This window comes from Maylandia zebra, linkage group LG14 (assembly GCF_041146795.1).
Source record: "Maylandia zebra isolate NMK-2024a linkage group LG14, Mzebra_GT3a, whole genome shotgun sequence".
In the NCBI taxonomy this organism is placed as follows: Eukaryota; Metazoa; Chordata; class Actinopteri; order Cichliformes; family Cichlidae; genus Maylandia; species Maylandia zebra.
The window spans coordinates 12656723-12684154 of NC_135180.1; the positions used below are offsets into that span (position 1 = coordinate 12656723).

Consider the following 27432-nt stretch of genomic DNA (forward strand, 5'->3'; position numbering starts at 1 on the left):
TTTGCCACTTTCCAGGTGAAAATCCTCAACCTTGGCAAAAAACACCCAGACCTTCTGGGACAGCACCGGCACTGTATTCTGGTCCCTCCTTAACTCTACTCAGATGTCTCATAAAAAGCTACACTACAGATTCTTGGGAGGCCATTAGTGTAAAAGCTGGAATTTTCTCTGAAGCCACCCGCAGAGACCTGCTGGCACTAAAAGGAGAGTCTGAGACAAAGATAATGAGAGACGAGGGAGAGTGGTGATGGGTTTTATAGGTCAGGCCAACTCACTTTGATGTGAAACTCCATTTTGGTGATGAGCAGTTTGAGGTAGATGCTGCACAGCTTCCCGTAGCCTTCACTCAGGTGACCCTGATGTAGAAAGACAGAAGAGGAAGTGAAGAAATCCAAGGAAACAAAGGAGAAACAGTTTCCCCATGTCCTTCCTTCTAAAGGTCACAGGGACACCGTGACCTTTAGAAGGTCTCACAGTGTACGGGTGAATGCAAAAACCCAGTTGACAATATCTCTAGCCTGTGAGTGAGGGTGGTAATGACATAACAGGAAAGAAAGAGGCCACAACCTTTGTCCCACTGACCACGCTTCCTGTATCCTCCTTCCTACTGACATCAGCAAAACTCAGTTAGTGTAATAAGGAATATCTTAGACCTCCACCCCAGTCGCTGTTGCTCAATTAATCACTTAGGAGTGTCTCTTGAGATTTTTGTGGCTAAATGTATTGCAGTTGACACGCTTGCATTTCATCAGAGTCACCGGCATCAATATAATGAAGAGAAATCTGCTCACTTCTATCAGTGGTTCCCAGCATTTTCCATCCATGCCCCATTCAGATGGACAACACTGCTTCATCAACACTATAGTACATATATCTGTATATGTTATTTGGGTGTACATTCAGGATTATTTAGCCTAATGTTTAAGCTGTTATGTTCCGTTAACAAGAATTTTAGCTAACAGTTTATTCACACTTTTTTTGGCTTCCACTTTCATCTATTTATTTATTTAATCTATTCATTTATATATTTGTTTTATGTATATATTTGTTCAAGTTGGATAGCAACTTGAACAGCTCTTGTAACTTGTTAGCTCACTATAACTGTTAGCTAGCTATGACAATTGCCAGATTTTAATGTAATACTTAGCTATTTATGTCATTTTAGCTGTTAACCCCCCCCCCCACACACACACACACGCAAGTGAAAATTGTGAGTTATTCCTGAGTCGAAACTTGGTATGCAATTTGCTAACCTGCTAACATAAAAATGTGAGTTGCTGAAGGTAAAATAGTTTTTCTTTACGGATGGAAACAGGCTTTAATCATTTATCCATTATGTTTAGCTGACTATTTCATTTGTTTATTTATACAATTAGGTAATCGTTTAAATTGCTTGTTAAAACTTCTGTTTTTTTTCTAAAAACATTTCTTTAGCTCTCTCAGTTATTGAGCCATACCGTTAGCTAGCTAAGATAAATTTCCAACTTTCAGTCTAGTTAAGTTTAGTTACCTACTTCAACTATTAACCAATTAGGTTGCGCTAACAATGTAATGTATGCATACAGTTAATCATTTTTACTGCCCATCTAAACCTTTATGTTTATTATCTACATAATTTAACTCATGAGGCATATAGTTAGCTAGCTATGACAATTTACAACTTTTAATGTAATACTTAGCTATTTATATCATTTCAGGTGTTAACTGTGTAAGTTTGTTTCTGCCACTGAATAATAATTTAACTGTTGAGGCACACAGTTAGCTAGCTATGACAATTTTCCACTTTTAATTCATTACTTATCAACTTATCTTAATAAAATAATCTCTGCATTTATAATGTCAGGAAACAATTTTCATCCATGCTTTTCTAACCAGTCAGATATTTCTTGTCCATTTTAATCACTTGTGTTTTCTTTCGGTTGTTATTGGTTAACTAAAGGTGCAGTAACACTAACAGTGGTGCTCAAACCTATTCAGGTCAACTAAATTATTTATTCTTTTAATGCATCTCTGGCTTCCTACAAGATACCTGGAGAGGGAAGTCAGTGGGGTGGATAAATGCAAATATTATCAAATGACATTATTGTTTTTTAACTACACCACCAAGACTAAACGCATGTCAGCACAAATCCCCCAAACCAGAACGACACCAGCCTCGGTGACATTACTGTTTCATGAGGGTGGTAGATGATGCAACATGAGCTCATGTGGCTTTTGTCCATTATGTCTGTCACTACACCCTGGCAGCAGGCTACCAACAAATGATGATGAATATAATCTGCTATGATCACCACAGCAAAGAGGACAGTTGGCAGCCGTACTCTGATAATGAACAAAATCCAAGTAAATCAGCAAAAATTGCACCTGTATATGTTAAACTCCTAGAAAGATCATTTTAATGAGTCAACACCCACCTGGACAGCCTGTTAATGCCTTTTTAGTGAGTGCCTTCACCTGGCCTGAGGTTCGCTACACAAGTTTATTCCATGTGAACTTAATCTGGTGCTTAATCTGACATCTCGTAAAAATAGCCTGAGCACTATATGTCTAATAACTCTGCCGCCTGTTTATTTACTGCTGCGTTATTGTTTCTGTGGCTTTCTTGGTCTCTCAACATGCTTTTAAAAAGAAAATAATCTACTCTGAAAGCACTTTAAGCTCTGCTGTAATTCAGGAAGTAAAGCGAAAAAGCTACTGCCTCCGTAAATTAATTGACAGAATTTGTTTTGTTCATTTACCGAGCGCCTCTACAGTACTATGCACTTCTGCACACACAACTGCGATGCCAGAATAAAGGGCATAATAATACACAGTGTTTCGTGTCTTCACATAACAAATGCAGTGGTCCCACAAGCCACTGCCAAGCTGCACGATAATGCCAAGCTGTCAGAAAATCATGCAATCACAGAATGATTTATAACATTAATTACTGTAACTAGAATTTAATGACACTTAAAGGCAATAACAATAAGGCATCCTTCATATAGCTGCAAAAGACAGTTTGGTTGTACAAAACTGGTTCAGTAAAGATAGATCACATCTCTTATGACGACAGCTGTAAATATTACTGGAGAGTAGCATTGCTGGTCACCACAGCAGATAGCTCGGCATATTTGATTTGGCAGATTTCTAAACTGGATGCCCTTCCTAACAAAACCTCAGAGTGATGTGTGTCTCCACCCGGTATCTTTCACATGCTAGGCATATGTGTAACCACTACACTATGGAGCCACTGTAAATACAGGAGTAACACCCCAGGCTATACTGACTAGTTTAAATGGTCACATTTTAGTAATGAGTATGTTTCATTCGTATCATGTTTTATTCAATTCCTTTTTAGTGTTACAATAAAGTAAGGACTAAAGAAGATTACCGTATTTTTTGGACCATAAGGTGCATTAAGCGAAACAAAAGAGTCAGAGAAGTCAAACTTTACTCAACTCACTCTTCTTGCTTCCTCCACTTCTGTACCATTGATTCATTAATGTTGAATTCTCTCGCAGCTGCTCTATTACCGTGTTGTCGCAGTATATTAATGACTAACCTCGTATTGTGGATGGATTATCTCAGTTGTTCTGACTGAAGTTTGGTCCCTTTACAGCATCCTGCCAAGCGATTGGATTTATCCTTAACCATCAGGAACCCTCACGTTAACTTTTATCCAGTGGAAAAAAGTTGGCGTTCATCCTCCAGCTTCACTGTGTTTATGTTATGCTAACATAGCTGTGTCGCTAGCGCTCACGTAGCACATCATTATATACCAGCTAGCCCAACTTCAGTAACCCTACAAACATCACTGCTGTTTAGTTTTCTGTCTTCATTTATGTTGGAAGTGATAGCAGAGCTGTACGTTTTAATTTGTTCAGACATCTCTCAGTCAGAACATGCTATATCATGTTTAGGTGGAAATTAACGAGCTAACGTCCTGCTAACTTCTAAATCTGTTAAATTTAATAAATTCTGTTTTCATGGATGCCTGGATGTTAAACTTAATTGTTACACCTTGTAAAGCAGCAACGCTGATGATTTTATTAAAGATGAAATAATTTAGACAGTTTTTGACTCTCAGTGATGCTGCAGTGTTCGTTTGACTTTGGGGCCTAATGGGGACGGAGTTTTGGACCCAGATTACTCCACAAGGCTCCTGACTACGGCAGCCGTTCTAAAACATTTTTTGCCAGATTTTTCTAATGCCGTGTATCACATAAAATCGTATCGAGGTCAGTAAGCACAGCCAGAATTCATACATAAGACAAACTGGATTATAAGGCACACTGTCAATTTTTGAGAAAATTAAAAGATTTTAAGTGTGCCCTGTAGTGTGGAAAATGCAGTAAATGAGACTTATGACTGTGTGAGATGACATAATCCTTACCCACATCCTGCTCATATCAGTTAAATCAGCCTTGTTCCTCATGGAGTCCTTTATCACCTGAAGAATCAACAATGGAAACAAAGAGAGGGGAAACATCCTTAACATTGAGTATCAGAACACAGTTACAATAAGAGGGAGACAAAGTTTTCGTGTTTACGTACGTTCGGATGCCCGTCCCGCAGCAGCTTGTGGAAGACATGGCAGAACTTCCAGCAGAGCACGGCGTTGCTGGAGAGAGGAAGCCGGTTGACTGCCGCCCAGAAGGTGTGGGCACCTTTCTCATGATGGGTCCCCAAGATGCAGGGTGAGAGCGGCAGTCAAGGATCACAGGCTTACAGTGTTTGTGTAGCCTGGCGGAGCCTAAGTATTTACCAATCTCAATACAGAAAACTCTTATTTTAACATTTGTTGCATCTCCTTTGTGTGTGAATTTTTTTTAATGATCTCTTTTCTGATGTTTGAGGCCTTTGCTTAGCTCCGTCTCTGTGCAGGATGTTAGATGTTAGCAGTTTGGTGCTTTTTAGTCTGTCTGATAAAACAGAAATATGTCCGTCTAGCCTTCCATTTGGTTTTACACATGACTAAATTAGCTGTGCAGCAGGGCCATGTGCAGACGACGGGGTTACACAAAATTAGCTGTTTTGCACCAACACAGCCCTCCAGCTACGGAAGGATGATTTTGCACACACAACAAAGTCAAAACAAATGCTCTTCCTCTCCTCAAACACTCAAACAAACACACACACACACACACACACACACACACACACACACACACACACACACACACACAATGTTAGGATATTCCTGGCATGCTTCTCTTTGACAGCGACCTCCTGTGTGTTGATGGCCTTGTTGATGCTGACAGCCTGTGAAGAGGAGTAAAGAAAGGGCAGAAGAGAAGAGGGGAGAGAAGCAGAGGAAATAAATCAGCCCACAGCTTTTTTACTCACAGCAAAAAAAACAAGTCAAGTTTTTCATTTTAAAACTTGACATCCTTCCACCTTTCAGAAAGTTGCCTTTTCCCTTTTCTAACCACCTGGGGAATGAGAGGCAGCCCAGGTTTTTTTATAACGCGCTGATTGACCCATTTTCTGCAGAGTTGGTATTCAAGGCAGCAGCTGAGAGGCCTCCTCTCTGCTGCTGAGGAGGATCTACAGCCTCGAAAGAGACGCGTGTGCTGCCAAATCTCAGCATGGAGTGCAGTCGGCAAGTTAAATTACAGACATGTGACAGAGCATGTAAGAAGGGCCGAAACGGCGCAGGTGCTTTTTTTTTTTTTTTTTTTTAATTCTCCTGCGTGTTTGTGTTAATTCACAGGATTAGATGTCATCATATATACGAACAAAGCAGGAAACAGTTGCAACATCTGCAGAGGATAGAGGCCGGACAGAAAACCACCACGGACTACTCTTCAGCAAACATAGTTAACATTAAGACTGTAACCAGACAGATTTAATGAGACGGCACCAGCAACCAGACACGTGCGGATAAGCAGGGGAGCATCTGTCTGTGCTATGACATCTACTGTACTGAGGAATGTTGGCCAGACTGAACCTGAAGCTCCTCCAACTTCAGCTCAAATTTTAAGAATCATCAGAGATGAATTACAGAACCACCAGAACACACTGGAATGACTTTTCACTTCTGCTCTAACCCAGTGTGACACAGTCACAAGGCTGAAAATGCTGCCACCGGTAGCTTGGATGGTGTTAGTTTGGCAGTTTTTGTGGGGATTTCTGGTTGTGCTATGGCACGCTATTAGCTTTCAGCAGGTACTATGGACACTCCCTCTCATTCTTAAACTACCCTTTAGATAAAAGCTCATGGTTCAGGCCATCATTTAGATATGCTGCTGTGGGCCCCCCCCCCCCCCATTTTCCATGCATTTCTTTGCTACAGCCAATTACTTTTTGTTCTCTCTCTCTCGCTGTGGCCTACCTTTGTGCAGGCTCTACATGTTTCAGGTCTGCACTTCCTGGCCCACCAAAGTGGTGAGTATACCTTCTTAGCTGAGGCAGAAGCCACCAATCCCGAGTGTGGCTTAGTTTGGGGTTTCGTTTCAGTTGAAAGGGAGTCGTTTCTCTCAACTGTAACTTTCTATACAGGATATTTTTGGGTTTCTTTCTTTGTAACATAGGAAGGTGAAAATGAGGCATACTAAACATGCTCTAAGATAACTTATATTACGAACTAGTACAAAATTAATAAAGTGCTATTCAAAGAAAAGCATTAAAAACACAACCACTATTTAATAAAACAAAGCCTGGGTGTCCAGCAATGCTTGCAGATTGTGAGGCTGGACTTTGCACAGCATAGCTTAAAAGCTAATGGTACCATGCTAACATGCAAATAATAAATAAGATGAAAAATTCCTCATTTATCCCATATTTGTAAAATTATTTTGTTACAGCCATCAACCGTAATAACATCAACAGCAGTAGTAGTAACTCCTCACACACAATCAGGGGCTCACCAACCAAACCTCATCTATATCAGGTATTGTGACCTCATTGTGTTGCCTAACAACAGCCTACCAATGGGCTAGAATGGCCATTGTCACATTTCCGCACCTGCATCCTTTTAATTTCAACACAATACACATTTGATTTACAGGCACCAAAGTTAAATCAGCCGTTTTATTATATTATAAAGTCATCACATGTCTTAGCAACCACCTAACAACAGACTAAAACTAAACACCCTGGTTCTTACTTGACCGCGCAAAGTGCTTTATACAACATGCCTCATTGACCCATCCATATGCGCACTTAACAACACATCGGAGAGCAACTTTGGGGTTCGGTACCTTGCTCAAGGACACTTTGGCATGCACTCTGGAGCAGCCGGGGATAGAAAGACCAAACTTCTCAGTAGTCAATCTAATTTGCATTAGACCTTCTTTACCTCCTGAGCTACAGCCACGCCAAATAAGTGCAGTAGCTTGAGTAATAGTAATAAAAAATTAAATAAACAGGGATAATAATTGATCTCTGTGCCAGACAGATATATTGCGTTACACAGACTGAAAGCACGAGGTATAAAACATTTCCTACATCCAGCCTCGTTTGTTTTCATCGTTTTAGTTTTATTTGTTAGCAGGAAAACACTTGCTCATTGAAAATGAAGTTTACAGTTTGAGTCTGAGTGGAAAGCAATTCGTTTTGTAGGCGCCTGGTCAGAAACCAGAATGTTGAAATGATCCAGAAATGAAAAACAGGAACTGAAATGATCACCCAGCGATGGCGCCAGAAGAAAAGCTAAAACAGAGTTTATAGCACCAATGATTAAAGCGATGAGGCAGAATTAGACATCTCATTCTTTCATATCCTCTATGCTAAATTTCCCAATTTCCCACAATGCAATATGACCTCAACGTTACATACTGGCTAATTTCGTCATCATTCGACTGCCTGACGCATCAGCATGTTTTTTTTTCTTTTTTTTAACTCTACCCCTCACCAGTGCTGATCTACGAAACATAACCTGACTCATAACCGGTTTTGTGCAATCAAGTTCACTATTAAAATATCTTCACGTATTTGGTGGCGCCTTCTGCGATGTGGAAACTGGCCAGTGGACTTCCTCATTGACTCAGCCTGTGGAGATCACCGATATGCGGACATTTTATGATAAACCATTTAACACCTGCTGAGAAATTTCCGTACACATTTTACTTATGATGAGAAAAACAAATAAACATCAGAGATCGCTGCATTTATTTGGATTCATCCTCTGAGGAATATCTGAACGGTCCAATAGGTCGTTTATTAATCAGAAGGTCAGCGGTTTCATCCCTGGCTTCCCTTCGTCTGCATGTAGAAGTACCCTTGGGGAAGATACTCATTTGTCGCCTGGAGTAGTAAGAAAGTACCTTGAGGGCTCAAACTGTGTAGGAAAGATATATTTGTGGCCCATTTACATTTGGACTGACAGAAATTTGCATCCATAGATACGTGCATGAAAAGTTCAAAAGCCTTCTAGCTGTTGTGTGAAAGTTTTCACGATGCTTTTAGGTTATGTCAGCTGGCAGCTGACCAAGAAAAACCCGCAAGTACAAATAAATATAAATCTTCTAGAACCCACATCGCTTCAGAGTTTTTCAGATAGTTTCTGTGAAGGCGAGGTGACGTGAAGCAGCATCTGGCTGACATTAAACACGAGGGGAAAACAAAACCGGGAAAAGTTCTACATCCAAACAGCTGACTCAAACGGAGCCCGAAATGCCGGTCTTCCGCACACACGACCAAACAGGGCAGCGTATCCTGCCGCTATCATTTGCAGGGTGTCTCCAGCAGAGAGCGAGGAGAGCGATGGGGATGGGGTCAGCAGAGGACGGGAGGCCTGTTTCATAATCTCACTTCCCACAGATGTTCGGAGTGCGCTCCTCCTCTTCCAGTATGTGAGCTGCCGGGACTGGAAGTTTACTGCGAGGAATCGGAAGAGGAGGAGGAGGAGGAGTGGGGTAGAAGGAGGTTGGAATGGGGAAGGGAAAGGAGAGATGAAAGGAGGAATGATCTGGGAGCAGGGATTTCTGTCAGTCTCTTTAGGAAAATTTTAAGATCTTCTCTGTGTCGAGCTGACCTCGGTGAATGAAAGGCTCCATATCTTCTTAGTCTGTCTCTGTGTGATCTTGCAGATACACCACATGTTGATGTTCGAGTTATCTTCTATTGCACAATGTTCTGACAGCATCCTGTGACTGAGCTTGACAGATAACTAGACTATAAATATTCTAGGTTTACAGCGAGTTTTATTTAGCTTTGGAAAGACAACCTGGGTGTGTGCACCTCGATCTACTTCAGATTTCCACAACGCTACCTGGTGTCGCAGACTGCTGAGAAAAAAAATGCCCGAGAGAGCCCATCTAGAAAGTATTTTCCTTCTAGCCACAATCCTGAAACAGATGACGTTTGGATCGGAGAAGAAGAATGTGGGTCTGGCTTGTCAAAACAACGGCAGACAATAGACCGCCACCTCCACACGCACCATCACTCTGAGTGACATATCAGCAGCAGCGAAAGCAAGCAAGCAGGCAGGCAAACACAAGTTTACTGTTGAGAAAAATCTAATTTATGAGTTTGGTTCAGTCACAGGAGTGATTCAGTGATCATGAGAAGACGAGGAGGAATTCAGGAGCTGGTTGCTGTTTGCACAGCATCCGCCCCTCCGCGCTCAGGTCGTAGTCCTGTCGATGGTGAACAGCCGGCGCTATGAATCATAAAGGTGAGAAGAGACAGACGTGGATAACAGAAAGTGCGCTTATACTTTGGTGCAGTATGGGTGGGGACTCTTTATTAAAAGGAAAAGCTGTAAAACTTACAGCAAGAAAAGTTCAAAATCTATCCACTCTAAAGTTGTCCAGTGGGCCGGGTAGGAGCCTTTACTGAGCCGATTTAGGACCCAGGGCCTTATGTTTGACACCCCTAGCGTGACCTGGGGAGAGCAGGCACGTGGCGGGACACATGACGGCCACCGGCTAGTTGTTTCTATGTAGGCACAAAGTATAACAACCTGACGCCGCACGCTTTCTTGTTTTTTAAAAGGTTAAAGGTCGGCGCCGGATGTTTGCATCCTGACACGCACCGCTGGATATGATCTAGAAAAGCGTACGCGTGAAAACAGCCTGTGTCTGCTGATAGAGTCCACAAAAGGAAGGCCAGTGAGTTATGATCAGTCATGTGCTTTAAAAAAAAAGAAAAAAAAAAAGTTAGACTTCCTGTTTACAAATAAACCAGAAGGTCTGACGACAGGATCTGGAAATTTATGGGAACTTTATGATTACTGGAATACTTTTCTTTGTTTTGTTTTTTGTTAAACAACCCTGAAGATTCTGTTCATGCACAAAAGGAAGAAAGAAAAAAAAAAGACCCCATGCAGCTGCGAAACCCTGATTTCTTGCACCACCTGAGGCTGATACAGAGAATGGTTGTAGAAAGGCTTTCAGTGATGCAACACATTCAAAAAGCTATTTCTTCTCCAGAAACATTGAGGCTGTGTAGACTGATGCACCTGTGAGTATTTGGAATTAAACAGACTGAATTTGAAGCTTCGCCTGTGGAGGCTGGAACATGAAATGTGGCCAATGGCAACACAAAAAGCCTCAAATTAAGATAATATTGTCGCTCCTTTTCAGGAGTTATGAACATATAGCGCTGTATTTATTTACACTTAAGAGTTTGAATACAATCTATACACACTTCTTGTGTTTTGCACCTTTTTCCTTCTTTTAAACACGATCCATATTTCTAAACATTGTATTCAAAGTGTAGGTTAACACTGAAACACCATGTCTACACTTAAGCCACATCTGCTTTACATTTTACTGATGAGGGAAGTGACTTTTGTGGCATTTCCTGTCATGGTCACTGGCTGCTAATTTGTCACAAGCACTAAAATTGTGACACTCGTGTTGTGATCTGCATGTGAGCTAACACAGCCTTCAGGGATCGAAGCTGTAAGTTTTAACATCGACAATTTGCTTTGCTTCTCCTTTTCTTTCCATCACACAAGAAGAAAAAAGAAGAAGAAAAAAATCAAGGGATGATTGAGTAAACGCCAGTGCAACTGGTTCCCACATGAGGATGACCCAATTAGCCCACAGTGAGACTTTGTACTTTGTGTTAGGGTTGAATGGGAGTGCCAGCTGCCTAGATCTCCTGGCATTGGCTGAGGCGGCTTGCCGGCATCAATAAATCAGTGGCCTATTAGCCCCTTGCAGTGCAGCCACTCGGACCGGCTGACAAAGTCAAATGACGAGCAATTAAATCACAGGTGAGAGGAAAGTGATTATAAAGCTGAGGCGCAAAGATCCGCCCCGAGAGAGTCCTTAAACTGGGGAACCTACGTCACTGCATCTGCAGGGGGCCGGCATCTTTTGCGCTTCCCCTTTCCGCCCTGAAGCAAAGAGTCATAACGAGCCATCAATCAATTACTCGCCGACGCAACACAGAAGTCCTTTCTGCTTCTTGATATCTACAGAAACATCTTCTTTTCCACAGTTCTGCTTTCAAACAAAGTGTTATTGATACAGTGTTGAAAGCATGCAAAGTCGGGCCTGGCAAGCACCAATCAGCTCTTCTGTGGAAAGCGCGGCATTGATATGCTGATCGTGGTCTGGCTGCGCCCGCTGAAGGCCCAGCGCACAGCACCCAGAGGGAGAAAGCATCTTCTGCCTGCTAAACGAACCGGCCCTCGCTGAGCGACTCCCTTCCCCAACCCTCCGCCTCCCAAAGAGCATGTGACTAAAAAGCGATGTTGGGCGATTTGATTCCCATGTCAGTCCCGGAGACATGTCATCTTATCGTGGTCACTTTATGACGGTCACAGAGAAAAGACAGCGCTCTCGGATATTTTTGTCTCTGGCGCGTTGTCGCACATTTCATGTCAGCATTAGTGCCGAGAATAACTCAAAGCTAGTGATGCTCAATCATGAGAAAATGACTGTGGAAAACCTCGGCAGGGCCAAATGAGAAGGGGGAGAGTAAATTCGGCAACACTTGTTCTCACTGGATTTAAGCAGGAGGAGGAGGAGGCGGCATCCTTAGCATGGGAGTGGAGTGATTAATTTAAGTTATGGTACTATGATTATCTGACAGCAGTTATTTAGGTGTGGATGGAGGAGAGAGCTCATGACAGGCCGTGGAGTCTGCTTTAGCTTCACCCATGTTCCCAGTGATTCTGACTCTGGCATGATATCAACAAGTGAAGCCTCTGGTCTTAAAACCTTCATTATGGCACAGCTAAGAAGGACTGCGTGTCTGTATTTAACAGCTGCATGCTTTCCCAATCCTTTTGCAATGTTTCCTCCTTCCGATTTAACCTCTCAGCACACCCAACAGGGGACAAGAGCCCAGAATGCTTTCACCAAGTCTGTCACTGTTCCCAAACAACAGAGCAGACACCAAACTGCTGTCATACCTTTTGAGCTACCCGTCTAAATTAAAGACGGATGTCTCGGAGGCCGAGGCTGGAGCTGCTGCCGAGACCGGTCCAGCTACTCTGCTATAAAAAGGGTAAACAGCGATGGGATGGAGGAAGGAATGAAAACAGGAAACGTGCAGGCTGTGAATGCAGGAGCCCTGTTAACGCTGAGGTGAGGCAGAGGAGGCACGGTCATTGTGGCTGACGCTGTAGGGGTGGAGGTGAAGGAGAGAAGGGGGGGGGGGGGGGGGGGTTGCAGGCACTCAGTCAGGCTTCCTGTCTTGGCACACCCTCCACTGCCCATTTCCTGCCTGCTGAAAAATGCCCAAATCCACAGCACCCCCGCCTTCAGCTAAAACCTTGCTCAGTCAAGCCAGACAGGGAGCAGCTGAGACCAAACACTTTGCTCTGTCTCCATTTCCTGCCAGATCCCCTCCAGGTGTCTTTGTGTGAATACACTCAGACCTTTAGGAACACGGATATTTAAAAATGGGCAGTCAGCGATCGCTAACAGATGACCTGAAATAACAATCTAAAAAGAACATGCCATCTCTCCCCACTTCACAGACCGTAATATTTAGACACAACTTATCAAGCACACACATCTGTTTGCAAACACCTGCATGCTTACATGTGAAGCGCACACACACTGTGAATAGCATTTTCTGCTCAGCTGATCAATAAAAGTCTGATATTCACTGAATATGTGTTTTGTCTCCAGCTCAGTATATAGAAAAATCCAAAATGATCTTTAATTCATATACTATCAAATGTTTAAAGAACAATATTTGTACTGTGTCTTATCTCTTTCTAAAAACCTTTGGAGTCTGCACATGGTGTCATACCTGGAGAATACAGTACTGTGCAAAAATGTTTAGCCAGGCCTCACCTCTTATTAAATTTGGCTTCAAGTAGCCAGACTTTAATGTCTTTTTTTAAAGATTACAGTAAACCCAAAAGCAAAGTCGCCAGCTGGAAAACGAAACCATTGAGCTCAAAGATGTGAAGGGGAAGTGCAGATTTGGAGACAAGCCTTTCTGTGTTTGTTCTTATGAAACCTCCCTTTTACATATACACACATGACCTAATCCAACTGTTTAATCTAAAAACACAGATTACAGCAGTATGATATAGTGGTGTAAACATTTTTTTTGGACTATACCTCCAATGAGCATGGTTCCGGTGCACTCGGTATCTGACTTCAGGTTTCACACACTAAAAATATCCGCCTATTTCCTCGAAAATAAAACAACAGCCTTCATGGTTCAACGTGCACAAGTAAAAGTATACGTGGTAAAACTGAGAGCTCGCCTTACCGTGGTGCATTTCACACAAACAAGCAGCCTCCTCAGAGGTCACAACACCATGAAATAACAGTTTTTATTTATTCTTTTACAAATCCATTGAAAGAAAAAAAAAAAATTGGATAATAACAGGAAAAGCGTTTTTGGCCCAAACATTTTTCCAAGAGCGACTCCACCCGGCTGAAAAGGTCACCGGTCTGAACAGAGCCCTCTGTGTTGCTTGTTTCAGGACCATGTTATGTGTCGCGTCTGACGTGCAAATCTGCTCCCGTGTGAGCCTCCTCGCATCTCTCAAAATTCAGGCTTGCACTGACGCAAAGAGGGCAGAGTGAGAGTTTTTTCTTATGTGCACGCAGGGAGCAAAAATTACAAACCCATGCATGCTACACAGGTGTCACTGCAGGCACTGAGGGAGCATTATCAACCCAGCGAGCTGAATCTGGAATGCAATGTACAATTTTATCATAGAGTGAAGGTGAAACCAGCCACCAGCCTAGTAACAATGGCTGCCAGTCATGTGCAGGCCCCTGAGGCTGTAACTGGGAGCTTGTTTTCCACCTAATGCACCGAGTATCTCCTGTCCCATTAATAACGGGGCAATGGGTGATGCAGATAAGCCCAGCGGGATGTTGCAGTCTCATAAGAGCCCACTAAAAAGCATGCAAACATACAGCTCCGGGATGTTTGGAGCGTGCGACCTAACAGCAATGGGTTCGTCGCTGAGGGTAGAGGTGGAGGGTGGCAGCTGGTTAAAGTCACACGTAGGTCCACCACAATTAAACTCTCAGCCCTTCATCCCCGTGGCAGGCTTTTGAGCCCCTCCTCTCTTTGCAACTCTGCGTGAAAAAGCCTCACGGCCTCGCCTCAACTTCCTGAAGACGTATCAGTAAAAGCCACATCTGTGCACCTCAGCTCACCCCACCTCACAGCACAGCAATAACCGAATCTACACAGGCGTCACAATCATCTGCTTCCGTGGCTTCTTTTTCATTTTATCTAAAACAAACTGTTTCAGCTGATGCAACAATGGGGCAAACGTTCAGCTGCACGTTAGCACAAATTTCTAATCGGCCAATCAAATGCCATTAACTCAGTGCATGAAGGCATGTCGACATGTAGAGAAACTCAAGACGACATTCTGAAGTCCAAACTGAGCATCAAACTGAGAATGAAAGGTCATTTGATTGACTTTAAACGTAGTGTGGTTGTTAGCCAGAGTATTTCCGAAAGTGCTGATCTACTGGGATTTTCCTACACAACCATCTCTAGAGTCTGGGGAAAAAAAGAGGACGAAAATATCCAGAGAGAACAATTCTCTGGGTAAAAATGACTTGTTGATGTCAAATAAGAAAGCCCGGAGTACCTCGAGCTGATAGGAAGGCAACAGTAACTCTAGCAATACTTGTTAGAACCGAGGTATGCAGAAGAGCATCTCTGAATGCACAACATTCAGATGCAGCAGAAGAGCACACCAGGTGACACTGCTGTCAGCTAAAACAGGAAGCCGTGGTCCGGACTCACCGGAAATGGACAATAGAAGGTTGGGAAAATGTGGCTTGATCTGATGAGTCTCTATTGCTGCTGAGAGATTCTGACGATGGCGTAAACAACACAAAAGCATGGATCCATACTGCTTTGCATCAATTATTCCGGCTGCTGCTGGTGGTCTAATGATTTGGGGGATATTTTCAGAGCACCATGTCACCAAGCTCAGATCATCTCAAACTGGTTTCTTGTACATGACAGAGTTCACTGTACTGACATGAACTCGACAACCACCAGGTCTCAATCGAACAGTGCACCCTTGGGATGTGGTGGAACAAGAGATTCATATCATGAATGTACAGCCTACAAAGCCACAACAACTGAAGGAATGTTTCCTGCACCTTGTTTAATCTATATCATGACGAATTAAGGCAGTCCTGAAGGTAAAAAACAAATAAATAAAAGAGTCCGGTGAGTGTATATTTACATAAAGAAACTGTAGGTCTATAAGCATTCATCCATTCTTTGCCGCTTATCCTTTTCAGGGTCGCGGAAGGGCTGGAGGGCTGTGATCATCTCTAAACAACACACCCTGCATACCTTCAGCCACATTCCTCAGTGTTTCATCTCTGCTGTGCATCACCAGATTACCTGTGGTGGAGCGGTGATGCACAGTCTGCAAGACCCACTGGACAGTGGCAGAAACAACATGTAGAAAAGCTTTGATTGGAATACTTTACACTTTCCCACTTTTTCTCGAGGTTCAGCTAAAATAACCTGTTAATTGCAACTGGAAGGTGATGCCCTAGGAGGCTTTCCATCGCTACACCTACCTACACCATGTCTACACGTGACTGACTTCACGTGGGCGGCTGAGGTTTTTTCTTTCCTCACAGCTGAGAGACTGATTTTCCTGTTCCACCTATGGACAGCCTGTCAAGATCCGGTGCATCGTTGCAGAATTTACACTCGCTGTGCTTTTCCTCCACAAACCTTTGAGTCTCCAACCTGGTTGGGGATTACTAGAGAGTAGGCTTTCTCATCAAACCACACACACACACTCTTACACTTCAGTACAAAAGGCTAAAAGTGCAACCCCTTCATCCACTGTGAAAGGCTTCTTGTGCACCTGCTTCAGCAGTCCAAGCTGCACCTCTTTTGCCTCATCCCCATCGCTCTGAGTCAAAGGAAGATGAACAGGCAAATGTGGAATAAACTCCACATCGATCGCCAGTTTGGAAACATCACTGCTTGTGAAGAAGTTGTACTTTAAATTCACCCTTAGAGCCCCCAGTCTCTTGATTCTGTGTTATAGAGCTTTAACTACACACTCAGACTGGCCTTGAGGTTTGTCAATAAGATCCTGTAATTGACATTCATGGCGCATTTAAACCATGCTTGCAGAACTTTTTCCTCTAACCTGCAGCATAAACAGAGCTCTGGTCAACACAGGAAACATTTCCAGGTCTCAGAAGAACACTATATTAAAGCCAAATGTGTGAATGGCTTCATTTACTTGCAATAGAAATGTAAAGCCTCCAGAGAGTAGGCTGCATTAACACAATCGTGTGCTTTCTGACTCTTGGTTTCATCATTTCCCCGACTAAATGCAGCTGTTCTTTCACTACAGCAGCTCGCAAAACCCTGGAATAAACCCACGGGAGACCTCCGAGCTTTCACAACAAAACCCAAACTTCCCACGGACGCATTTAGCTGCCATGTAAACAGCAGACAGAGCAAGTCCCTGCTTGCACCGAGCCCAACTTGCATGTATTCACCCTGCTGAGTGTAGTGTGTGCGCTCAGGACTTCTTGGACACCACCCCCACCTCCACAAAAACATGCAAACCCTGTCGCTTTCTCCTTTTTTCTCTTAATATCCGTCCTTAGCTCACATAAAGACAACCCGATCGGCTCTTCGGGACTTACGATTTTGCTCAGATCCATGATCGTCCTTCCAAGACGGCGAGCGGGGGATCCTCGGAGCTGCTGGCTCTCTCCTAACGCGCAGTAACGGGAAAGCGACTGAGCCTACAAATGCATTTGGGAGGAGAAGAAGGGGGGAGGAGGTGGCGAGGGCCGTTAGCTCAACATGTGTCCCGATTTGGTATTAAAATGCTGCTCTATTCTTCCTTTGCTTCCTTCCGCGTCCAGTCTGCTTTTCTCCGCGAGCTCTGCGCGATCTCTTATCGGCGAGGACTTTCAGCATCCGACCCGGCGAGGAGCTCAAGCTGTGTGGGAGGAAAAACCCAGAGGACTACCGCTACCGATAGGCGCTCGTTTCACTTTAAAAGGGGCAAAAGAAAAGACAATCACCCCACTCGCATGAATCAGCCCTCGTAGGGGCAAACACTGAGGCAGGAGGCTACCTTTATTTTGCAAATAGCCCGCTCTCCTGTTAGACAATAGTAGCATGGAGCCTGCAGAGTGGGATGGCTCAAACACGGTGGGTTTCAAACTGGGGTCCGGGGAACCGCCGGGGGTCCTAACAGGGAGAGAAACAAAACGGGGTGGGGGGTGGTTGGGGTTTGCAACTTCCACTGCTGCTCCATTCACTAGTAGGAGTAACAGATGATCACCTGATCTAAACTGCAGCAGGAGCCAAAAGACCATCTACCCCTCCCCTATCTCCAAAAAAATAAAGAAATGTAAAAAAATTTAATCATCTTCCTCACCGTGAAAATCAGAAAAAGCAGGAAAGAGAAGAAGATGTGGGAACAACAACAGACACTTAGATCAAATGTAGCCAAAAGAACAAAAAGGCTGTGGTACAAAGAAAACTCAACAACTCAACTATACTGACAGTATACAGTAGGCCCCCTATATTTCCATACTTTATATGCACACACTGCCTTAAACCCTTATCTTGACTGACTACAGTTAAGCCTGGAAAAAAGCAACTTTCAAAAGGTGAAAAGTGGGGGAAAGGAGCTCAGCGTCCACCAGGAGATCACTCCTGGGCAACTGATGCCCCCATCTGGTGCCTCTGAGAGTCTTCAGTTATTCTGTGTTTGTGTCAGCCTGCAGGATTTGAGCTTCACAACAGCTTAAAGTTTCAGGCCCTTTTGACTCAGAAAATTCTGGGAGAGTCGTCTATAACAGACCCTCCATAAAGATACCATTTTAACATGACATAGCAGGTAAAATGCAGGTGTTACTAATCCGGTAAACTAAGCCTCTGTACTGAAATATGAGCTTCATTAATTCGATCAGCAAGTCCTAGATGCTTTTCTTCATACCTTTGTTGTAACGAGTGGTTATGAGAGTTACTGTTGCCGTCCTATCAGCTCAAAGCAGTGTGGTCATTCTCCTCTCACCTCCAACATCAACAAGTCAATTTTTACCCAGAGAACTGACCAGCCCAGCCCGTCTGGCACCAACAACTATGCCACATTCAAAGTCACTTAAATCACCGGGATGATGCTCAGTTTGCATTTCAGCAGGTCGTCTCGACCACGTCTGCATGCCTAAATGCATTGTGTTGCTGCCACGTGATTGGCTCATTATACAGTTTCATTAACGTGCTGTTGCACAGGTGCGCCTAATAAAGTGGCCAGTGAGCGTATATAAACAGCATATTGACTAACTTCAATTCACATTTTAGGGACCAAGTGTGGACTCAGCCGTACACACAGAAGTGTCATCCTGATGCCAATAACTAGACTGTATAAAGTCGCCAGTGTGTGCGAATCTGTGCAAATCTGCGCAAAACATCCAGGCAGAGTGACAAAGACTCATCCTCAATGAAAAAGAGACAGTACAACCGCCAACATCAACGAGGCAGTCTGGGATTACACAACAGAAGACTCGGAGACAGCCAGTGAGCCCACAGGATCCATTTTTAAAATCCAGGCCAGGCTTTCAATCACAGCTGACCAACCAGGGCCAGGCCAGCCACAATAATCAATATGTTACTCATTAGACTATCGGGTGTGCGCATTAAACCTCCAGGCTGCCCAGCAGTCAGTCTAAAAACAATGCAGGCTATTTTCCACCGAGTCTCCTCACTTCCTGGTACGGCGTGGGCCCATCGCCGAGCATTTCTCACATACAGCAGTCCCACTCTGTCTCTGTCTTCATTTTGACTCAGCAACACTCATCTCTGTTTTTGTCTAACCAGCTTTAAAAGGACACATCTCCGAGTTTCAGTCATTGTTTTAATTTAGCCGTATGAAGCATGTAAAAGTGCTCAAGGTGTTTCAGCAGTTAAATCAGATGTGGGCTAGGATTGCTGAGTAAGTGCAGTTCAATACGGGCTGGCTGGGTTGTGCTGTCAGCATACATCATGTGCCATCTTTTTTCCTGTTCCAGTAAACCTCTCACAGTCCACTTGAACCGTGATGTCATACTGCACCTTCCTGACTAAAGGTTAAGGACCAAGAAGAGCAATGGCTCACCTAACCTGCTGATTATTTGTGTTAAACTTCCTACTCAGCAGCCATATGACATATTAGAAAACGTGTGTCATATCTCTTTAAGCAGGTGTGGCTTGGAAAAGGTCGTTGTACCATGTCAAAACACAGTCAGGGGTTAAAGTCCTCCAAATGTCTCTTGTTTGAACTCAAGTGTTATGACACGACACTTTTCCTGGAATATCTTTGTTTCTCGCAGTGGACAAAAAAAAGACATTAAAACACAGGAGTTTGTGGTGTGTTATCATGTGAATACGCTAACATAAGGTGTTATTGACACAGCAGGATGATTTTTAAAAACAGACTGGAGCCACTTCTTCATCATGTCTATATGTTGTACATCAGTAACCTGGGATACTGAAGCAGATGTTAGCAAATCGAATCAGAGGGGTTTACCACGGAGCGAGATTATTGGGTTAGCGAGCTACGTTGAGCTTAAACACAGAGTTTTCAGTTTCGCCGTGGCAACACATGCTTGAAGAAGTGAGGAGCAGGTGGAGGAAATGATTCCTTCATTTACAGCTCGGTTTTAAGAGCTGGAACGCATTTTATACGTGCAACTTGTTAAGCTCAGCAAACTGTGCACCACATCGTCACCGGAGCGTGCATGCATTCAGCCGGTGATACAGAAAGTGCATAAATGTTCTTATACTGCCAGGTCTCTGCTATACACCTGTTCAATCAATACACTTTATTTGACTCTGATCTGCCGAGAAATCAAAGAGATTTCCACGGCTCCTTTATTTTGCTTCGGGGCAGTAACCTTTCATGTTTCAAAGCACAGAGCTTCGATGAGCAGCCACCACACTAGAAATAAACATCAGCACCGAGAGCGCACTTAGCAATAAAATAAATACATTAACTCGAGTTTAAATGCTTATTTTTACCGCTCTGAGTGTTAAATCCTGAGATTATTACCCCCCTCGTATTATTTGAAACTGTGTGACATTTGACTGCTATAGTTATAGTATAGTTGATGTTCTTTAAAGATTTTATCTCCATCATCATCTGATAACGTCTCTGACTGGAGCAGGCAGCGCTCACAGGGACTCTTTCGTGTAGAGGAAGAGTCATATGATGCGTGAAATGCCCCTTGTTAAGTGAGCGCTCACCGAGAATGACGCAGAAAGTCGGGCTTAACAGAGAAAGTTGATAAACACTGTCATCTTCCACCCGGGGTTTTAGGTTGGGTCAAGCCAGCTAATGCCGAGAAAGCCCAGCTTTGATGAGCTTACTTCAAACTAGCAGGGAATTTTCAGCCCCAGACATTTATGTGTAGAGGAGACCTTTGTTATTGTGTCAGCAGTAAAAAAAAAAAAAAGCTTTCATTTTCATGCTGACATTTGGTATTCGTGTTGGCATGGTGACCATCAGGGCAGGACCTCTGGACTTATTATTATTATCCTGAAATGAGAATATTGTATTATTTGAAATGAAGAAAATCTGACAATGACATAGTTTGTCACATGGAGTAAATGGAGTTGTACTCTTATAGTGCTTTTCTGCTCTGTTTGAGCACTCAAAGCGCTTTCTTACTACAAGCCTCATTCACCCACTCATACAACCATTCTTTTTCTTTTAAGCTAACTCTGATGAATGCATCAGGTTCAGTATCTTGGCCAAGGATCCTTCGCCGTGCAGACTAAGACTAGAAGAGCCAGGGATCGAACCTCCTGATTGGCAGACCTCCTTGCTCTACCTCCCACGCTGCAGCCGACGAATCAAATACAGGCGGCTGAAGCAGCCCAATTCCCCTAGCGCGCTCTTCCACCGGTGACGTAGCTTCCAGTCTGACTTTTGATCTCTGCTGCGACTGAAACAAACAAGCACCCCGTCTCCACCTTGCACCTTTCACTGTACCGTGCTCGTAAAACTCAGCAGGGAACTCCAAAACAACCTGTAATTCAGAGTCATTGTTATTGCCACCAGAAACTCCGCAGTGCACTTTGTTCCACTAACTAACCCGTCACTCACGTCCCGCTCCATTATTCCACGCAGCCAGCGCAATGAGGCCACAAACCACCACCCGCCGTTTCTGCTCCCTCAGCGCCTTTAATGGTCTCGCTTTCGTGCTCGTCTGCGTGTATCCCGCATGCATGCGGATATCCCTCGACAACTTCCTGCGCATTCTGAATCGCAGGATGTCAAAGAAGATGACGAGGACTCGAGACAATGAGCGGCGGAGGGGAGCAGAAGGAGGCAAAGACAAAAGATGAGGGAGAAAGAGAGGCAGGAAGACGGCGTGATTAAAAAAAACCCGCCTGTCTACAAAGACCCCTGCTGATTCCTGCTTGTGCCCAAAGGCCGCGATCTTGCTCCTTGCCTGAATTCCAAAGCTGCCGTGACACCAAACGGAATTAAAAGATCGCGCAGGCCTGGGGGACAGGCCTTCTGCACTAAGAGCAGGTTATTTACTTCCTACGAATCAGCCCAAGGATTAATCAGACTCTAGTTAAACATCCAGCTTCTACTACTCCTCCAAAACACCAGGAACAGGACTGCAAACTCAACCAAAACAACCTTAATGCTGGCAGTTCAGTTTGATAGAAAATAAAGAGAACATTAACAGTCAAACAGTCAAAGCACTTTTATATCCAGATACAGGAGTGCCCTCAGTATGGACAATTAAAGGGGAAGGATGAGGCAGACAGACAGTCTGATTTTAAGGCCTTCATTATGTAACATGCGTACAATGTGGTGTCACTCTGTGGCTCACTCTGCATATCCCAACCGAGGAGCTGGTGCCCCAGAAATGTTCCTCAAGCACTAATTATGGTTCCTATTGGTCCATAGATTACTACCTACGCCAGCTTTCAAATGAAAAACCTCTCCTGTCCTCTGGGAGCTCAGGGACCGGGAGCTGGCATCTTGGACATTTCGGAGCCTGAAGATAAAAGATGATAAAAACTCCCGCTGGTGTTCATTGTGTTATTTACTCTTTTGTTTTCACTAAAGCTTTGAGGCTACGATTCAACCCAAACCAAAACACAGAATGACGTTTCAGACGAACTCCCCCGGAGATTTAATCCGCCTAAACTCTAAATGAAAGACTCGGTCGCTGTTATGAGACTAAACATGTCATTAAAAGTGCTGAGTGCTATCAGGTTGCCCTGGTTCGTGCTTTTTATAACCCCGAGTGGACATGACAGAGGGGATTTTGCACACAACAGAAAGGATCGGGCAGGAAGTTCTCAGGATGAGCGTGGTTAGAAAACCACAGAAGACATTTTTTAATTTACGCTTAATTTACGCCTTGAACTTGTCTCAACTAACAGCAGATGATTCTGGAGTCATTTTTAAGTTGTTGTTGTTTAACTCAGTGGGTCTAAGCCAGGGTGGGCAGAGTAGGCGGGGTACTTCTCCAGTACAAAGGGGTTATATGGTTGGATAAACTCAACTAATCGAGGGAATAAAAAAAACCCAAAAGTTATCATTTAATTAAAGAGCTGAGTGGACAAAAGGTTGAAAGTCAGTTAAAAGTAATGTGTAAGATGTATAAAATGGACAGTTTTTGTCTTGTATACTGTATTTCCATGTATGTTTGCAGGTGTTTTAGTAAATCCCTGCACCTATTTCAAATTTTCCTGGCAAAACATAAACAAACGAGAGGTACACCGAGAGCTCTGCACACTGCTCTATATTACGGATGTTGAAATCGGTCTTCAAGGGAAAAAAATAGCATGTCAGCTGAACTACGTGCATGAAAGGCTAAAACAGTATGTCGTGAGGGTAAATCAGATAAAGAAGCGTTGGGAATAATCTGGGAATGCCTGGATTCATTCATCTGCAAAAAAGCATTGAGGCTATGATTAGGGGTTATTATACCGAGTCATTTTTGACACTAAATAGTCCAAACAAACTTGAACATATCACTGATAACCAGCAAAACAAGACATTTAACAGAAATAATAAGATTCTGTTCCAAACAGTAGAAACAAATAACATAAAAAAAGTTTTACATCTAAGGTGAGCTTGTTAATGTGAACGGACGGATGAAAAAAAAGGGGAAAAAAGGAAAAAGCTGGTGAAAGAAACAAATATCTAAAAGCAGGCAGGCTGTTGGGATTTCTATAGAGGTGAAAGCCAGCCACCCAGCAGATTTAGGCAGCTTTAGAGCACAACAGATCAGATGAGATTATCTCTCGTTGATCCCTGTAAAGCAGACAGCACATTCATTGATTCCTGCACCTCCTGCCGCAGCTCTGGATCCTCAGTCAGAACCCCCCCCCCAACAAAAACCCCCAAAACAAAACAAAAACAACAACCACGAGGAACAAAAAGCAAACATAAGCATTTCCTCTCATACAGGTGACAAATCCCAATGAGTATTATCTTAAAAATTACACCTTTACGAGGCGGAAACTGACTCCATTAGTACGAAAACAGTAGTATGATCTGCCGACAACACATCAAACTTGGGCTTGTTAAAGCTTGCCTGAATATTTTCACCCTCCTTTAATGGGAGATACACTAGAGCAAGACAAAAACACCTTTCTGCTCAGACACATTTACTTCCCCCTCCAGTTTCCTCGGAAGCTGGAGCAACTATGTGCCTGCATTACGTTGCCATGCTGGCACCTTCCGCAGGGTGTGATCTCAGGAGCCTGACAGTGACCCAGTGACCAGGATTGGCTCGAGATGCACAAAGCTACGCATGCGTCTTTCCCCAACTTTAATCCATACTGCTGCTGCGACGGGCTGGCGGAGAGGGGGCCAGACTGGATGAGACCATCTAGAGGCAGCGAGGCCAAATACCTACTGTGCACATTTAGGCTTTGTGGACTGCACTGTCCGATTTTAGCAGCAGGAGTGGATTGGGAAAAGCATGTTGCAGCACTACCACGCTGCCTTGATTCATCTGACCTACTTTCCCCCACCGCTTTCCCTCCTCTGCGCCTGGTCCGGGGCAAGGGGAGGGGAGACCACCAAGCAGGAAGCAGCAGGCTCCACAGCACATATATATATATATATATATATATATATATATATATATATATATATGAGTAAAGATACACAACATTCATTATTCATCAGCAGCCATGAAAACTAAACACAAGGAAGGAAGACAGGCAGTTACCTTGGTTTTACAATTTCACCCATTTTCATCGTCATTTTTTATTAGTCCTTTATTTATCCAGGTAAAAAATCTCATTGAGATTAAAAATCTCATTTCCAAGAGAGACCTGGCATCATCCCTGGTCCTGCCTTAAATGCAGGGCTTCAGAGGCACTTTACATACATGATACAGCTCCACTGAGCCCCCCTCCTGTGTGCTTTTTTATGCAATAGTTATCTGAATTCAAAAGGCCACTGACCCACATCTCCACAGCTCTTTTGTTGTACAGTGGGCTCGTTTTGTGTCTGCTGATCTCAGACAGACGTGTGGGAAGGTGACAACAATGTGGATCCAAAAAAAAAAAAAAAAAGCAAAGCAAACACGGGATAGGCCTGATCGACTCAGCTGTCACACGGTGACTCGTTTAAAATGAAGGAAAATTTTGGCTCCCGTGTCATTTCTTTCTCTCGCGTCAGACGGAGAGAAATAGTGACACAGTGTTGTGCATAGTTTAAGTTGACATGACTTTTTAAAAACCTCCCACCAGCGCCATAAAGAGGCTCTCAGCCCGGGACCTCCATCCCACACTCTCGGCAGAATAACGTTATTATATGACTGTGACCTCCTGTGCTCCGTACCTGCACTCTTTCAAAGTTTTCCCTCTCCAGCTCCAGGCTGTTGGCTCCTCCGGTCCGTCGGATCACTTTGGGGATAGCGTTGGGGACTTGCTGCATGGAGTTTTTTACTCGATCCATTGTCGTCTGAGGCAGATGAAGAACAAACAGCAGCGGGGGGGGGGGACAGAAAGAGAGGCTTTTAGCTTATAACCGTTCTCTAGGCTACAGTGAAGTAGACTCCGAACTGCGCTAACTATGGCGGGCAGCCGTCCATGCTGCGCTGCTGGACTCGTCGCCCCCGTTCACAGAAGCATTTGGCCTCTGCGTCCACCACCAACACCACCCCAGTCAATGACAGGAGCAGCCTGAGCGGCACCAACGTAAAGCTCGCGCACGAGCTCACCGCGAAGGGCTCACTTCCGCTTTCACTTTTTCAAACTAAAGTTCCCAAATTCCGACAGTTAGCGAGGACGTAAATCTCACATGTGGAGAGCGGAGATAGACTCAGCTGTTTATATTTTAACTTACAGCTTATATTGTGAATATACACTCACTGGCCACTTTATTAGGTACACCTTGCTTTATTTCTTGTTTGCAAAGATTCAACAAGGTGCATGAAACATCCCTTAGAGATTTTCCTCCATTCTAACATGACAGCATCACGCAGCAGATCAGTGATGAGAATGTCCTTGTGCACCACATCCCAAAGGTGTTCTATTAGATTGAGATGTGGTGACTGTGGAGGCAATTTGAATACAGCGAATTCATTCAAGAAACCAGTTTGAGATGATTTAAGCTTTGTGAAGTTGTGCTCAGTTGGGACTAAGGGGTCAGAAATGTGCCAAGATAATATCCCCCACATCATTACACCACCAGCAGTCTGATCAGTTAATACAAGGCCGGATGGATCCATGCTTTCATGTTGTTTATGCTGAACTCTGATCCAACAACTCATCACACGAGGCAACATTTCTCTCTGGTGAGTCTGAGTCACAGTTTCCTCTTTTTTGTGACACCCAGTGTGGTCTTCTTCTGTACCTGAATGTTGTGCATTCAGACACGCTCTTCTGCATGGTACCTTGGTTGTAAACAAGTGTTGTTACTTTTGCCTTCCTATTTGCTGGAAACAGTGTTGCAATCCTCCTCTGAGCTTTCTTTTTCATACCATTCTCTGTGAACTCTAGAGATGGTCGTGTAAGAAAATCCCAATAGCTCAACATCTCGTTAAATTCTCAGACCAACAACAACATCATATTCAAAGTCACTTAAATCAGCATTCTTCTTCCCTCTGATGGTCAGTTTGAACATCAGCAGACCATCTTGATCAAGTCTACATGCGTAAGTGCGCTGAGATGCTGCCATGCGATTGGCTGATTAAGTAAATGTTAACAAGCAGCTGAACAGGTGTACCCAATGAAATGGCCAAAGATCAAAATATTTTAGTTTTACTTTTAAAAGCAGATATTTCTTAAACCAGTTACTTGTCATGTTTTTGCTTTAAAAAAAATTAAATATGAACCAAAGTTAAATATTATATTTTGCATTTTAAGCCAGGAGTACGTGCCCCCTCTGGATGGCAACAATTCTGAGTAAACTGATGGACGTCCATGTGTGGAATTGTGTGTAAATAAAAGCACAAAATTCACCTGACTCATAGTGTTTGTCATCAACGGTGATGTGCAAACCTCACAATCTCTGAAAAATGAAAAGCCTTTAATCACAAAGTCGTGGCAGGAAGTTGCTGCCATTGTAGGTACCATGACAACTTTCAGCTGCATGCTGGGCTGTTATTTGGATATTTTCTCTAGTAACGGCCTTGGGACTCCTCCCTGTGTTGTCAGCCACTGGCTGAAGCTCTAGCAGTCCCCGCCCACGCCATCAGTTAATATGTTGACATTTTTCTTTTTCTGTGGCCTTCCCCACATTCAGCTGTCTTATCGTGTCCTGTCAAACAGATATAGAAACACTAAAAGAAAATATTCAATGTGATGATTCTGGAAACATACGCCACAGAAATGTTTAGTCTGAGACTAAGATACAGATTTTTCATCGCTGAGATTATTTTTTCTAGGCAGCATCCAGTTTATTGTAACTCTCTCAGTCACTGATCTGATGTTAACTGAAAAAAGGGCTTTAATCTATTTATGTTCATTCTTACTAAAAAGATGATAGTGTTAACAAACTTGCATAAATAAATAAAATATTCACATTACTTGACAATATTGTCACAATGTTTCTAGTTTCATTCTTGGCAGAGTGAA

The 27432-nt window shown here is 43.5% G+C and overlaps 1 protein-coding gene across 2 annotated transcripts in view; it reads right to left on the reverse strand.

Moving 5' to 3' along the window:
- hip1 (huntingtin interacting protein 1) overlaps window positions 1-25548 on the reverse strand; it is a 51298-nt gene extending 25750 nt beyond the window's left edge. The window contains exons 1-5 of one of the 2 annotated variants that reach the window (XM_004561421.4): window positions 25193-25548; window positions 5181-5244; window positions 4537-4679; window positions 4376-4432; window positions 276-356 (exon numbers count right to left, since the gene is read on the reverse strand). In XM_004561421.4, coding sequence (XP_004561478.1) covers window positions 276-356; window positions 4376-4432; window positions 4537-4679; window positions 5181-5244; window positions 25193-25309 — 462 coding nt within the window. In that variant the 5' untranslated portion in view covers window positions 25310-25548. Of the gene's footprint in view, window positions 1-275; window positions 357-4375; window positions 4433-4536; window positions 4680-5180; window positions 5245-17015; window positions 17493-25192 lie in introns of those variants that run through there. The other variant, XM_076892237.1, reaches the window with a different exon arrangement.
- Window positions 25549-27432: the final 1884 nt, after the last annotated feature.